This window comes from Teleopsis dalmanni, chromosome 2 (genome assembly GCF_002237135.1).
Source record: "Teleopsis dalmanni isolate 2A chromosome 2, ASM223713v2, whole genome shotgun sequence".
In the NCBI taxonomy this organism is placed as follows: domain Eukaryota; kingdom Metazoa; phylum Arthropoda; class Insecta; order Diptera; family Diopsidae; genus Teleopsis; species Teleopsis dalmanni.
In genome coordinates this window covers 79,196,284-79,213,249 of record NC_051847.1, presented here as the reverse complement: position 1 = coordinate 79,213,249, position 16,966 = coordinate 79,196,284, and the positions used below count along the sequence as shown (strand labels likewise).

At 28.7% G+C, this 16,966-nt stretch overlaps 1 protein-coding gene across 1 annotated transcript in view; it reads right to left on the bottom strand.

The window, feature by feature from the left end:
- Nucleotides 1–1,129: 1,129 nt before the first annotated feature.
- LOC119683603 overlaps nt 1,130–16,966 on the bottom strand; it is a gene marked incomplete at its 5' end in the record, with an annotated part of 79,473 nt that continues 63,636 nt past the window's right edge. The window contains 1 exon segment of the mRNA XM_038097382.1: nt 1,130–1,523. Within this exon segment, the coding sequence (XP_037953310.1) occupies nt 1,320–1,523 (204 nt within the window). The 3' untranslated portion in view covers nt 1,130–1,319.

The window sequence follows — 16,966 nt, the reverse complement described above, 5'->3', positions numbered from 1 at the left end:
TACTTTTCGTAGGTCCGCGAAGGTATGGCTTTTAGTTCCTTCAGCGAATTCTCTTTTACTGATTCAATCGACTCAAAACGCTTGCCACGAAGGGGCAATTTGAGTTTCGGGAACAGGAAAAAATCGTACTGATCCAGATCTGGCGAATATGGTGCCGGAGCGATGACAGTGGTGCCGTGTTTGATCAAAAAATCGCGTACAACAAGAATTTTGCATAGTAAAAATCGCTAAATGCACTTGAGGTAGTTTCACATTAACAGCTGCTGTAAACAAACTAATTGACAGATGGCGCTCAAATTTGTACCATATGTCAAGAAAGGGTGTACCAACATAACAAATAAAAATTTTTTGAAAAAGGTTTATTACTTAAGGAGTAGGTAACAAACAACAAAATCCGGATACTTTTTGAGCAGAAGGTGGATTTTATTAATATTAATTTATGTTTATTAATTTTAGATCCTGATCCTGATGATGACTCTCAAGGAGAGTCAAAATATGAAATATATTTAAAAATATTAGACATCCGTTTAATAATTATTTTAATTATTTAAATTTCTAAAAAACATAAGGTATTGATTTTTCGGTATGAAAATATAGGAAGTTAACTGTAGGTCCTTAGACGGTAGGTGCTTCTAAGAAGTTATTTGTATTATAAGAAAATGAGGTTCTGTCTTATTTTGTTTTTTATTTAAAAATAGTTATAAAAAAACTAAATTTTAATTTGTTTTTTTAACAATATATTTTATTAATTATTAATATTCTAAATTATTTTTTTTCTGTATTAAATTAAGACTATCATTTGTTTAATGCATTATTATTATTATTATTATTTTTTTTTTTAATTAACATATCTTGAACATTTATTAACATACGAGTAACAATTATATATTTTATATTTATAAGAACTATTTAAAAGAAACTAAAAATGAAGAGAGAGTTTTAACTTAAAAACTAGCATCACAAAAAATAAAAATGAGAAAATAATTTATTAAACAATACTGCTTCCATGCAAACATACATACATACATTATATACTCATATAGTTTAAATTTTTAACAAATTATTTACTTTTACTTAGAAAGGATTCGAGACTTCGTTGTGTGAACGATGTTTAGATTTTTTTGTTTTTTTTTAAATAAAATAAAATAAAAGTACGGCACTGCGTTGTATATCTTGTTCAAAAGAAATTTCGTTGTACTATTTGTTAAATATGTTTACTTTAGTTTCAAACTTTACAATAAGTAATATTAATTAATTACAACTAAATTTACAGTAATTTTACATTTAATTGCTTATATATATATATATGTTATATGTAATCAGATCATGCTGCCGAACATGCGTTTCCCACGCGTTAGTACCAGACTAACCACCATTACGGTCAGTAAGAAGAACACTAGACTTAGAAATGTGGTTATGTAGCGACATCTTTGACGGAATTTCTTTTCCTTCTCCATTTTTATTCGTAATTGTTCGGCCCGGGGTAGGTCTAATGTGAAATCAGACTCGGGACGTGATGACGGCTGAAAGCAATATACAAAAAATTAAGTTATTAAATTGGAAAATTGAAAAAATTAAAGTAAGGTATATAATATATAGACAGAATTAACTATTGTAGAGGGGGTAAGATAGATAATACTTTTTAAAACTATAAGTTTAAAATATAAAATTAAAGTAAGATATATAACATATAGACAGAATTAACTATTGAAGAGGGGCTAAGGTAGATAATACTTTTTTAAAACTATAAGTTTAAAATATAAAATTAAAGTAAGGTATATAATATATAGACAGAATTAACTATTGAATAGGGGGTAAGGTAGATAACACTTTTTAAAACTACAAGTTTAAAATATAAAATTAAAGTAAGATATGTAATATATAGATAGAATTAATTATTGAAGAGGGGCTAAGGTAGATACAACTTTTTTAAAATTATAAGTGGTGTGAGAAACACTGGTTTAAGACTATGTCACTATTTAACTTAACAGTTAAGAAGCTGTGTTATTTGCATACCTATATATGGGTCTGTCCATTCGATCACATAAAATATACATGATATATACTAAACAAAAACTTGCTATTGTTGTTATTGTGTTAACTTTTGGCGACCAAAAATGTGAACATGAGTTCAAATATGGTTAGGTAAAAGAAGTGTGTCATAGTCTCTGTTGGGAACGATGTTTGATGGTCACTCCTAGTTAATGAGTGGCTCTAAAGCGTAGTTCGGGTCGCTCTTGGTATTACCCACCTCTCATTCATTTCTTATTGCTAAAAACCAATCTTCTTCTCTAATTCATACCCTAACACATGTGGTCTTATTGTTGTGACCCGCTGGGACTTGCTTGTGAAATCCCTTTGGGAGGTGTCGAACGCTGGCGACGAGTGGATCCGGGATGTAGACCCGGCCGTTGTTGAAACCAACATATACATTCGTATTTTGTAATTCCTTCCATGTTTTTTGCAAAATAGATCTACTCGGGTTACAATAATAATAATAAGACAAATATGTTTTGTGATAACGACTATCGACAAAAGTCCAAATATTGAAATAAAAAATAAATTATTATAAATATTAATATAAATGTAAATAAAAACTATTTATCAATATAAACAAAATTTCTGTTTCAACAAATTGACAAAACAAAACATATATGTTAACACTCGTATTATAAGACAATATAAAATTATTATAAATAAGTTTTTATGAAATATTAAGAGCAGATATGATAAAGATTTATAATGTAGAGCTTAAAAATTATAAGCGAATATACTGCATAATCCATTTAAAATTGGCATTGATGGTTATGCTCCATAAAACTTGCCATTCAGTATTTGTTTACTGGTTGAACTAAAAAATTTATTGTATTTACAAATAAAATAAATAATAATATATTCTTTTATATTTTGTCTTGAAGAGCTTATAAGGTTGGCATGCCATATTCAAGCCATCACATGAGACTTCATGTGACCCTGTAGTAAAATAAGGCGTGTCTGCAGATTGTTCACAAATGCAGCTGCCGCCTCTTCGATTTGTTTATTAAAAAAAAAAAAAATTGATTTTAAATTCCATTATAAACATATAGTCCATTCCATAACAAGTGTAGACCTGTTGACCCCTAATGCCGGTCAAATAATCTACCGGTTAATTTAATCAAAACTAGGAATCCCAACCGTTTCCAAATGTTTGCCAAAAATATGCAAAACAAACCCAAAACAAAAGAGCAATTATATATCTTCAAGATTTATGACCATTAAAATGATGTTAAACAAATTTTGTTCAATTATTCAAAACACTCAATTGTGTGGCCAGGGGCGTGGCATGCATGCGATTCACTGAATTTCGCAGTTATTTAGGTTAACAGAAATAAGCAGGTGAATCACATACGTACTTGCCAATAGCTTGACCCATTGAGACGCGTGCGTGCGCTTCCATAATAATTATTCCATAATTTTTTTTTTAAATTTCGAGCAGTCGTAACCTTGAAAAGTACAACATAAAAAAGTTGTTATCGCCAAAAACGCATCGCTATTGTTTTTTTTTTTATTGAAAATTAAAATTTTTTATTTATTACTCGTTTCACTTTCTATTTCAAGTTTTTTATTTAACTCACCGGTTTCGACTTCTCAATGGTGTCTCGTAGTTGTGAGGAAGCTTACTGTTTGCTCGATCACACCAAGATTGACAAGCCGATCATTGATTTTAAACAATGTCCGGTAAAAGAGTAATCAATCAAATCAATAATGTCTTGATATGTACATATGAATATTTTTTTAAGAGTAAGTTAAAGTAATTAATGTAATCAATCTCTAGATAACAGATATATAGCCTGACATTTAAATGAACTACAATATTTGGGCTAAAACCCACACTTTGTGCAAAGATCAAAGACTCATAAATATAGCCGATTGCTATAGCTGAACTCTAGATATATTCTGCAAGATTTGAGCACATATACATAGATCCAATAGAAACTCTATCCATTTACAAAGGTTCTCAGTAGCGCTTAACAGATCGTTTGACACATCGTATGTACGATGGATGGATGTACGGTGGAATTTTGAGATTGGCATCATTCGCTCAGGTATTTTATAGTAATTGGATCTATAAGGTTTATTAAATGAACTGACAAAATTCTTAGGCATCCGACGTCAACTTACCACATATTGGTTACCTAGTTACTACTAGTTTTTCTTGCAATATGCATTTTGATCTTAGAGGGAGTAATATACCAAGCAGATATATCATTAAGAAGGTTTTTGAAAATTAAAATTAATAAAACATATTATTATTATAATTATTAAAAGAAGAGAATAGACCTAAAAGGTCTATTGTGCCCCTTACTCGGGTTAAAGTGTTTCTCCATGTCCGATTTCTTTAATAAAATACAGTATAGAGCCTACCTTTCCTAGTCTTGAATCTTTATGATCCATCAAATACCCTCCTAGGTATTACTTCCGCTTGTGCATCAATGCCGGACACTCCCAAAGCACATGGTATGCAGTTTCTTAAAACATACTAAATGTTTTGATTTTTACCGAGAGTTTTCAATCACCAAATCCCGGTGAAAATCAAAAACTTGTTGATAAAATTGGTAGTATTAACAAATAATTATTAAAACATAATTTTAAGAGTTAAAACCAATCTAAATTATTTAATAAGCATTTAATTCTAATAGAATTAATTTTATTTTTTTCAACTTATTAATTATTTATTTTTGTAGTATATTACCACAGTTATTTAGATTACCTGGAACTAAAACTGTGTTTACTAATATAAAACTTTTAAACGTCTTAAAAAAATAAACTGGGCGTTTAGGGAAGGTATGTAAATAGGTTATGTTTCAATTAGGTTATGTTAAGAAACTGTCTGAAATATTTTGTACTCAGTATGAGTAGTTTGTCTGATACCGTGTTGGATAGTTTCCTTTGCTATTGACATTTACAGTTTACTTGGTGGTTTTTAAATGGGGAATTCTACCACTACTTTTTTAAGTTTCGTCATAAAGTGGGCTTATGTGTGAATATAACAATAGGCACGAATATGAATAAAACTGATGCAAAGGACTAATCTTTTTTTTGAAGAGGAACTAAGTAAAGGAGACTTTCATAAAAAAAGTAAATTAACATCTTTCACCTATATTTTTTATTCTGACTTCGGTTTTTTTATTGTGTAGAAGTCGAATTCAAGTAACACTGATTGTATTGACTTTAAACCAGAGTTTCTCAAAGAATACTCCTTAGTGCACTTGGTACTTCCAAATGCAATTCGATGCACTTCGCAAAAAGTTATGATTATTATTTGTTAAGTACATCTTTTATATTATTATTATTATTGTTAAAGGATACGAAACTGCGATTGTAGGATCTATTGAAGCCCCCTTCGTGGTTTAGAGATGTACCTCTAAGCCCCGTTGCGTCAATAAATAGTAGTATAGAACCTACTTTATTGCCTTTTCCGTAAGAATATACATTCTCAGGAGTCTATTCCATATGTGCATTAGCGCAGGACATTCTAACAGCACATGTATGGCTGTCTCCTCATTCTCTTCGCAGAATCCACAGTTTGCATCCATATACATACCCAGTCTCGTAAGGTGGTATTTTAGTTTACAATGCTTTGTTAGGACACCTTTCATAACTATGGGACAAAATTTCTATTTTGAAAGATGCTCTATATTTGTAACAGTTTGTTAACTTATGGAGACTTCGAGTTAGAGAATTTTTTATTTCTTTTTTCATTTTTGAAAGAAACTAGAATGACACTTTAAGATATTTATTTATTTGCAATCAAATAAAGTACAGAAGTTATAGTGAAGTAAAATATTCAGAAATTAGTGTTTGGGACTTTAATTGTTTTGTTATTTTCAGTAAAAAAAAATTCCACTTTATTCAAACTCTTATTGTGATCATCAGTTGTAACAGAGTATTATTCGATTGCAAATATAAATTCAGAATTTTGAATGAGTCTTCTACTTCATTCTTGAAAGTCTGATGAATACTTACACCCACCGAACCCTCATCATTACTTTTCGTTGCGCTTAGAATTGGATCCAGTAATTTAGAGCTATAGTGCTCAACAATATCCTCTTCTGTAGAAAAGCTTGATTGTACAAATTTCATTGTCAAGCTCAATATAATCGTTAAGAGTAGCATTGGAAGTTATTTTATTTACTAAAAATCACGCTACCAGCGATTGGCATTTGCACAAAGAAACAACAAAAGAAAGATTAAACATTTGGTTTGGAAAAAGGGACTTCCCCTAACAGCAAAATACATTTATACTTAAAATAAAAATTCGACTTATAGAATTCACTTTCCTATATTCCTATCCTAGTTTGAGTTATAAAGAAATTCGAGTTATAGAAGTTCGAGTTATGGAAGCAGAATTGTATGTAATTTGCTCTCTAAAACCTTGGTGCACTGTTTTTGGTTTGAGTTATAGAAAAATCGAGTTATGGAATTTTGACTGTATTTACTAAATATGTATATAAAAGTAAGTTTTTTAAATCACCAAAACTCATATATAATATTTTCTATTAAATGAATTTATTCTGTAATTTTCTTTCTTTTCTTTGTATTATTTGAATATTTTTATTTGTATTTCAATGACTCTGCAAAACTAACTAAACGAACGTCCTTACAGTAATGTAATCACGATGTCTGACCACATATTAGAATGGTTATAAAAAACGTTCATTACAAATGTCAAACATATTGTAACATCAGATAAAAAAGCTATGAAGGTAACTGGTTTTGCAATGCAGACAGAGTTGACAGTTCACGTAGCAGCTGCTTTTTATGCCACTTAGTTTGTATTTAATTGACGGATTCATTTAGTCTAGACTAAGAAAGGTTTTATATATATATATTTTACATAAGACATGTTATTTTTAGACATCTTCATTATGGAAGTAAAACACTTAAAAGGTGACAAATTGTAAATTGTTTTCCTTGCAATTCCGCATTGTTAACAATTATTGCATATCACCAAATCGGCCTCTTGAGCAGATTTCAATACGGAACAGGAGAAAGTTTCAATGCTGAAGATTTTCAATGGAATGAAAACACAAAAAAATAAAGAAAAAATAAACAAAAATATGCCAAAATAATAATGGAATTTTTGAAAAAGTGTCGATTTAAATGTGCACTCTTATCGAGCTTTACTAACAACTCTCATTAATCCTACAAAGTTATTTTCTTTACTATTTGTGCGCTACAGTTCACGTGGGTAGACTTAGTTTGGTAGAGTTGCATAAAGTATTATTTTATATTTTGTAATCTTCTGACATCTGACAATCTGACAGTAAGTCAGTTGTGTTTAAGGAAATCAGAATTTATTTGAATTATACAATCTTTGTACTCACAAGGAGAAAAAAATTATCAACAGTATTTGTTAAAGTTAAAGTGTTTAGACAAGATATTGAAGAGATTCTCATTAGAAATCAGGCTTTTATGGATATTTTTATGTTTCAATGTCAGGTGTGTAGTCTACACCTGTTATGACAACAAAAACAAAGAAGTGTTTTTTGTTTCATTAAAGCAAAAATACTGCTTTTATGAATTGATGTAGGTATTAAATTGAATTCACATTATAAAATAAATCCCTTCACATCACTCATGCATGCATACTGTACTCAAATTACTTCAAATGTGTTGTATACAATTTATGCCAACTTAACTGTGTTGCAAACGTATAAAAAAAGAAAATAAAGTGTCGAATAACAGCACTAAAAAACGAAATAATAATTTTTACACAATACTTTTGAAATTTGCTTATAATAAACATTTCAAATATTAAAAAATTAGATTTGCTTTAAGTAATTCAGATTTAAGAACAGAAAATAGGAAGATTGGGTTTTGTCGAATCTATAATGCCCGTCACATACATGATTTGTTAGTTTAAGGGGTTGCTAAGCATTGGTTCCATGAAATATTAAGTTTTGATTATTTTTGGAAAATCTGTATTTATGATGACCGCCTGGCTCAATAGTTCATAGGTGTTTTATAGTGCAGTGCCTAAATTATGCCAGCCGGTACATTTGCAATGAAGCATATATTTATTGTTTTTTCTTTTACGCAGTCAGTTGATACTACTCAAATGCTTACTAATTATACAAAACTCTTCTCTGGATATACTGCTATTTATATATATTTATTGATGGATATTTTGTCATAGAGTCAATCGATTTTGTTCAAATGTCGAAGTTGTCTCAGCTCCGAGACTAGTCTACTTATTAATACTCAAAGTGACAAATAGACAGGCTAATACTCGTATTATCTCTCAATAAATTTAAATTTTACCAACATTTTTATTTACGCATACACGTAAATATTTATTACAATAACAAAAATAATAATTGTATAAGTAATAAAAGAAATAGGATAGAAATAAAATATAGAAAATAGGAATTTAATTGGTACTAAATACGACCAATTAAATTCCTAAGAAGGAATTTAAGAAGGTAAGAAGATTGAATACATAATAATCCCGACCCGTTGGCGTTGGACTTGTTGCCACATATGAATTCTTTTACTAGATTAAGAATAAAAAGTCTCAGAAATTTTCTCTAAATATATGCTTAGTTTACACCGTTACACATAGTGCTTTACAAGGTTAAGAATTATAATTCTCAGGAATCTTCCCCTAATATATATGCTTAGTTGACACCACTATACATAAATGTATATTCATGTGAGACTGGATATAGCTTCATACAAGGCCTTGAAAAGCTATCCAAAACACATATGTCAATTGAACGGAACAAATTGTAATAAACAGGATTCAAACCAAAAAAAATTCGTAGGTATTATTAACATACAGATTATAGAGCTCTCTAGGGGGAATTTGGACTGAGACTTAGAATGGTCTCATTTATCTTCTATGTAAATTTCTTAACATCATCTATAGATAGAGTTTATTCCATTCACAGTGAGTGTTTAATGAGTGGTTTATGCTTTAATAAAAAGAAGAAATAATATGTGTATTCTCTAGATTATATATATTATTTTATGTATATTTATATTACAACATATTTATTTTCAGTTCAAATTTACCTGTAAACCAGAAGAAAATGTTTTTTATTCCACAACAAAATCCCACTAACCCGATTTTTATAAAAACATAAATATATTTCCTTCTATTGAAATATACGAACTTTAATGTTTTAATCCTAAAAATAACTTGAAAACTGCTAGAAGCATTAATAGGAAGTTATTCAATCTGTTACTAAGTAACTTATTTTAGTATCTGATATATCTGAACCTCATTAGTTTTACTTTCTACCACACTTAATAGTCGCTCATTCCTACATTTTATTTTTTTTATTTTCATTATTGCCATATTGTAAAAATGTGAATAAAAGTTTATAAAAGGAAAAAAAAACTATCTTACCTTCCGGCTTTTAGTTTACACTTTCCTATTATTATATTTTTATGTGTTGAAGATGATGTTCGCTGGCTGCAAATGCCAATACCAGGGAACACGTAACTGAGCTAAGAAATTACCTCATGTGTATCTTATACCTACGTGTATTACACACAATCAATAATAAATAACAATGCCGAAGTAAGTAAAAGCAGAAGATGCAGAAACGTGTTAACACTGTACATACTTTATCCGGTGGTATATTCAGTTAAGTTGGACATAAATGACTTATATAGAGTTGGGTTGTAATAAATAAATCATCTATAAAAGTTTTATTAGAGTTGTGTTAATTATCTGGTAGTAATTTTAAGAGACACAAGGTGAGAATTGACACTTGGAAGTAGATACAGATATATAATTGATCAGTATAGTAAGAATTAATAGTTATTGCTTGAATTAAACTATTTTTTTGATCATAATATTTCTATCACTTCTTGCTATATTTTAACTACTTTTTGTACTTTTATTACTAAAAGAATTCTTAAAGTGATGATATGTTATTTTATTATATAGTGTAAACTCTCATCATTATTTTTTATCCCGGTTAATGGAAAGACTTTAAAGTGGACGCGTTTTAAACGTATTGCAAATGACAGTGGTGCACTGCGATCTATAAGACCTATTGCGCCATTGAGGACTGATCATATCTATTTGAATAGAACCGTTGTTTTTGCAAAGAGCAGTGCTACACTATGACTAATAACATATTATCATTATTGCAAGAGATAGTGATCTTCCATGGCCTTTAAGACTAGTTGTGTAGTAGAGAAATATTCCAGACTTTACTGAGTGCATACTAAATTTTGTTTCTTTAAGTGTTATAGAGCCTAAAATCCTATTTATATCTCTATGCCAGAAATAGTGGTAAGATTTATTAACGGCTATTGAGCATATTAAAAAAACATCTGGAATTAATTCATGAAATTGTATAATGCCACTACTCTCTGTTAAAAGCAAAGGGCTGAAAGTAGCAGATACTATGTTATTACTTTCATATGTATAAAAAAGATCTTAGTGATCTCAAATTAAAAGTTAACTTCAAATGCTTATAAGAACAAGTTTTGGACAATAAACAAGAATAAAAGACGCAGATTAAGAGACCTCTGTAGCAAAGTACACTAACAAATAATGATTGACATTTATAGCTCACTTACAGTCACAGAAAATAGCTTTTTTAATGGCTATAATTAAGGGTAATGGGTGTTTCGCTGTCTGTCTTTACTGTCAAATACTTTAATATTTATTTTGAATTTTCGTCATAAAACTTAAAAATTGTGTGTCATGTAAGTTATATTAAAATATATGCAGTGTGAATTATTATCCTTCATTCCTCTTCAACATAGTTTATTTTAAGAAATGCATAAAGTTGAAGATAAAAAATATATTAATGGTTCAATACACAGATTTAAAAACTGTTGAGTTAAACTTAAAATATTATTAATGAAGATTTATATTTTCGAAATAATGATAAACCATATGATGGAACATATGGTGAAGACTGATAGAGTTTTAGTAGACTAAAAATAATTGCATGTTGTAAATTTGAATGAGTTTCAAAATCTACAAGACTAGAAAAAATGAAGTCTTTATCGAGTATATATATTATAAATCTTTATTTTGATTGCAAATGCGTTAGGCCAGAGCTCTCTAATATGTGGAATATGTCGGTTTATCAGGAGAGCAATTCCAAATTGTAAAAAATTTATCTGCGTTTCTTTCATCAAAGTTTGTTCCACAAATTCTTTATTAAAAGACACAAACAGATTATGCTAACTTGGAAAATTATTGTAAAAATTAAATATTAGCTATAAATAGTAATACCATTAGTTCCTAACTGCATTGGAAAAATAAAAAATATATATAATAAGCAGTGCAAACATATTCTATAAAAGAAACTAACTTTTAATGTTGTGATTTCGCTAATATGCCAGGAGAGCGGAATCTTACAAATACTCTTATGGTAGATGGGACATAGTACGAAACAGAATTTATCGAAGAGGGTTTAGAATACTAAAGGACATAGAACGAAAAAGTTTTTAAAGTTTTTAGTCTTAAAAAATTTTATGGACTGATCACTCCACCAACATTTTTGTATTAAATGTAAAAACCGTAGTTATGAACATAGTACGAAACAGAATTTATCGAAGAGGGTTTAGAATACTAAAGGGCATAGAACGAAAAAGTTTTTAAAGTTTTTAGTTTTAAAAAATTTTATGGACTGATCACTCCACCAACATTTTTGTATTAAATGTAAAAACCGTAGTTATGAAAATAAATCCAATACACATCTGACTTACTTCAGTAAATGACTGACTTATCTGATTTACTTCAGTACGTGACTGAGAACTGAGTAAACAGAAATAGAAATCTCGTCTTTGCTTGAGATAAAGATTAGCAAAGTGATACACACAGCGTAAGATTGAAATGACCCATTGCAACTATCGATTTTTTTCAGTGTCATTTTACATACCTATATAGAATACACTATATATAGAACAAGCATTAGTAAACACTGGCAGAAATTACATTTAAGTGATATCATAAAATAAGTGTTGGGATATAGAAAGATATTCTTGAGAGCAACCCAGCGGGATTATTTTTGAAGTAACTCTACTTGTTGTTACTTAAATGAAAATTTGGTTCATTTAGAATATCTTTTGATTGTTATATATAACGCTTTAACAATATCTTTTTAATTAGACATACATAATGCTTATTACTGTGCTCGTTATAAAAGTTACTTTTTTTTATAACGAAATTTTACAAATTTATTATATCACCAATATAATGAGTCTACGGAACACATTTATTTGGTATAGTTGGTAACTCTAATATCGAAATACTGTAATATCGATGAAATAGTTTTAGATTAATTACACAGCCCCCCTAAATTGCTAGTAAAAACGTGTAATACCTTCTTCTATTCTCCTATCCTGTACTTCCATTGGAACACAGGGCCTCCACTATCCTTTTGTATTGGATTCTGTTACTTGATTCTAGGCAGATATTATTCCAGCAAGAATTGACTTCTCTTATTTCTTCCTTAATTGTTCTCTTCGAAGTTCTATCCATGTTCCCGTTGTGCAATACTCGGCTTTTACATACCTTTTATAAGATTTATTATTTTGGATGAAATTTGTCGTTTCTTAAAAATATTTCAAAGAAATCCTCACTATTAAACGCCTTTTTGAAGTCTATAAAAACTGAGTATTCCGATGTCTGGAACTTGTTACATTACCCGAACACAATGCCGATTGTGTTGATAAGGTCGACGCATAAGCGGTTTTCTCGAAATCCGAACTGATTTCCGCACAACATTTTGTTCCATGCTTCTGAAATGCAGTGACTTAGTAATTTCCGACTTAGTAATTTATTGGAATAGGTGGCAAGGTTATGTTCTGATAGTTGTTGCAATCTTTGGGGTCTCGCTTTTGGGGATTTTTACAAGAGTACCTTCATTCCACAAGCTGGGTAAAGAATCCTCATTTCAGTTTTTTTGAATGAGTGGAAGCCATATTCTTTTTCTCCGTTCTATAACGCACTGCAGGTGTGTTATGTGTTGATAAAGATCTAGAGGTTGCTTATATAAAAGATTTCATTATAAAATCTAGTTCTAAATATCCCGGAAGATTAAGCAGTCTCATGAATTCACTAATTATATTAGATTATAACTCATATAAATAATCACAAATTTGGTTTTTATTTCTATAGATACAATAGATTGTTAATAAAATATTCCATCCAAAAATATATACCTTATAAAGCCAAGTTTTTATAAAGATTTTATAATTTTTTTAAAATTTATTTTATTAAATATTTTTTTGATTTGAACATTGTCTTATTGCAAAGTATTATTTTTAAATTGAAGTATGCATAAAAAGTACATAAAATCCGCATTATGATAATCCGGCCTTACATATACATACATGTATACATATGTATACATATAACTTGTATGGGAAAACTGAAAGTTATGCAAAAAAAAAATTAAGTAAAATGTAATAAAATTTTCTAAACAGTTAATAGAGGCTTTTGTGCAAATATCTCTGCGATTTCCTTGATTGTGAAATTTTTAAAAAAACTGAACGCATAAAATAAGTAGGCTGTTGGGTCAGCTGTTGGGTTGATTACAGACTTAATTACAAAAGCAATAAATGCACAAATTACATAAATGCAAAAAAGGTTGACAAGATGAATGATTTATTACCACAATATAAAAAGTTTTAGTTATTAAAGCATTTAAACTATAAATAAAAGTTAAAAGGTTTTACTATTGAATAAATATTATTCTATCGCAGAAACTTACATAATAAACGGTGCAGTATGAATATAATTGAGTCGGTATAGATACGTATGAATAATAGTGTGAATACTTTGCAAATAAAAATAATAACTACATGTTAACTCCTCTTAGTATTCTTATTTAACCTTCACATTCCATCGCGACAAAAGTCTTTAACTGAAAATATCAAAGTATCTATCAATAGCAAAGTATCTATCAATAGCAAAGAATCTAACAATATCAAACAGAATGGTACTTTAATTAGGCAATATATTGATTAATTAGTTGGTAATGAAAACATATTTTAATTGTTTTAAATTAATCTCATACACTTAATGTAATGTACAATAATTATAATTTCAGTATAAGAATATACATTATACAAATATGATTCCGACTTTTTAGGGATTTGACGCTAATTTGATGATGAATGTTGGTAAAGGCAATTCTTTTAAGCGAATTTTACATAACACTTTATACTAATATAGTTTAGTTATCAAGATATCGGGCTTTAAAGTTGGAAACTTTATATAAAAACCACTAAGTATTATATTGTTAAATATTTTTATATACTGGTCCTTTGTCTTGGCTTGTTTTGATTTTTCATTCTGGAGTGTTTAATCCACCTTTGCTTTTTATCTATGATCTGTGATCATTTCTAATGCAATGCACTAACAATTATAGATATAATTTTGATTATTTTGATTAAAGTAAATGGCTTTTTTATGATAACAGATTTTGAAGTCCGGCATATCTGCAACAGTATATTATAATATATATCCACCCCTTCTATATTTTTATTTGTTTTATTTTTCTTACTATTGTGTATGACCAAATTTCTAACATACCACCGAGCTTTCAGTAGTCGTCTTTGAAAGTATTTTGATATGCTTTTAGTTAATTGAAAGTAGTCTGAACTGCTTTGCTAAATGCTGCACAACCATAAAGTAAACTTGGCTTAATTAATTGTTTTTAAATTAGATTTGGTGTTTGATACATATTTTTGTGTTCCAAAGTGGTTTTAGAGTTCGGGCTAACAAATTGCATCGTCCTTTCCCTTTAATGCTCGTTTCATAAAATTTTTCCTTGAAAATTAGTCCATAAAATTTTAGTTTGTGCTCCCACTTGATAAAGAAGTTCTAAACTAACAGTTTTTTTAAGCATTGATTTCTTTTTCTCATGATATATGTGGCTTTCGTTTTTTGTGTCTTGACTTTAGTTTGTTACTTCAATGAAAGGTGTTTGATTATTGTTTCTGATCATTTCCGCGCTCTTGATGCATGATACAAGTATTATCAACAAACAAAGATAATGCATTTATGTCTTCAATTAAAAAGTCAGCTTTAGATGTGCATAATATATAAAATCCGAGATTAGGGAGAGCCTTATGGTATTTCAACTTTAAGTTTCTTTATGCTAGAACAGTGGCTCTGTTATTCAAGACACTGCTGAATTGATTAGGTATTAACAGTAGTGTTCCTAATAATTGTCTATATGTATTACAATAACGTGAAGTTCCTGATGTCAAATTTTGATAGTTGTTTGGGAATTTAGAAGAATGACAAGACACATGAAAGACAAGACATAAGAATGACATATCCACAAGAAATAACACCTTTATAATTCTTCCTCTTCTTCTTAATATAGGTTGTTAATGTGGTTCATTAGAATTTCTAGTCTCAGCGCGTATTTGTCTATTAGGGAATATCTAATTAGAAAGAAGGTAACGTTTCCGATTTTGGCCCTAACTAAGTTACCTGCATCGCAAGCTAATTTATAAACAAAGAAATTATAACCTTACAAAATTGTTATAAAATTCTGATTTCTTTAGAATCCTTATCCTTATAGAATTTTGTAAGGTTCCCATATTAAGAAACTGTATCATGATTGCTTGGTATAGTTGGGCATCTCCATTTTTTCCATTTTGATTAAAGGTCTTAGCCTCTGTGTATACTTTCTTATTAGAAAAAATGCTTAGTTACAAGGTAAATAATGTTAAAAATTTTAGTCTTACTTAAGTTAAATTCAACTATTGTTTGCGAACCCAAAAGAAATATTAAAATAGTCAAAACAAAATACAGTACCGTAATGAAAAGAGATACAGTTCGAGATACCGTACAACTAGAGTTCATGCTCAAGATATCTAACCTAACAGTCTCAGCCTAGTTCTTACAAATGTTGATGACTGATAAAGCCCCTATATTGTCTAGGTACATCTTCGAGAAATTATAGATATTTGTTGTATTCTTTACTTAAGCCGCTTTCGATTGCTTAAAATTAAGTAATTTTTTCAATCAATATGCAGTTTTAGTGCAATTTTTATTTTCGATTGATAAATCTGGGGCTAAATGTATAAGACTTGACTAAAAATGTTCGATTGGGCAACAATATTTGGTAGAACGAGAGTAAATCTAAATTAAATCCAGATTTACCAATCGAAAACGCCATTATTACATTATCTGATTGTATTTGTAAATGCAACTATGGGTTGACACCTAAGATTGAATAACAGTTAAGGGACGCTATAGATGTAGTGAGATTACTATTAAATCTAGGGATAGGTAGATCTTAGGTAGTTAATGCAATAGGTTTTCTTTGTCGTAGTAGTAGATTGAGAGCTTTTTTTTGATCAATTAAATTTTTTTATTTATTTTTTATTTTGATTTATATTATTTTATTTTTATATTTTATATATTTCTTTTATTGTGTGAAATTATTTGTTTTAGTAATTAAATTATTTTTTTTTTAATTTAATACACAATTGAAAGTTTAAGATTATTTGATTTAGTAACTAAATTTTTTTTTTGAATTTTATACACAATTGAAAGTTTAAAATTATTTATTTTAGTAACTAAATATATTGGAAGTTTAAAATTATTTGTTTTAATTATTAATTTTTTTTTTTGAATTTAATATACAATTGAAAGTTTAAAATTATTTTAGTAACTTAATATATTTTTTAAATTTAATACACAATTAAAAGTTTAAAATTATTTGTTTTAGTAACTAAATATTTTTTTTAAATTTAGTAAGTTATTTGTTTTAAGTAACAAAAGTTTTTATTTTTGGAATTTAATACACAATTGAAATAAAAAATTTATATGCATTTTATGTATAGTAGCAATAGTTTACTTCATTAACGAATTCTGGTCACATCAGTTACATTATTCGCTAGTGTTAACCTTGATTGAAGTGCGATTTTATGCAAAACAAACTGTCGGTGTCAATACCCGAATTAGCAAAACAACAAAATCTTA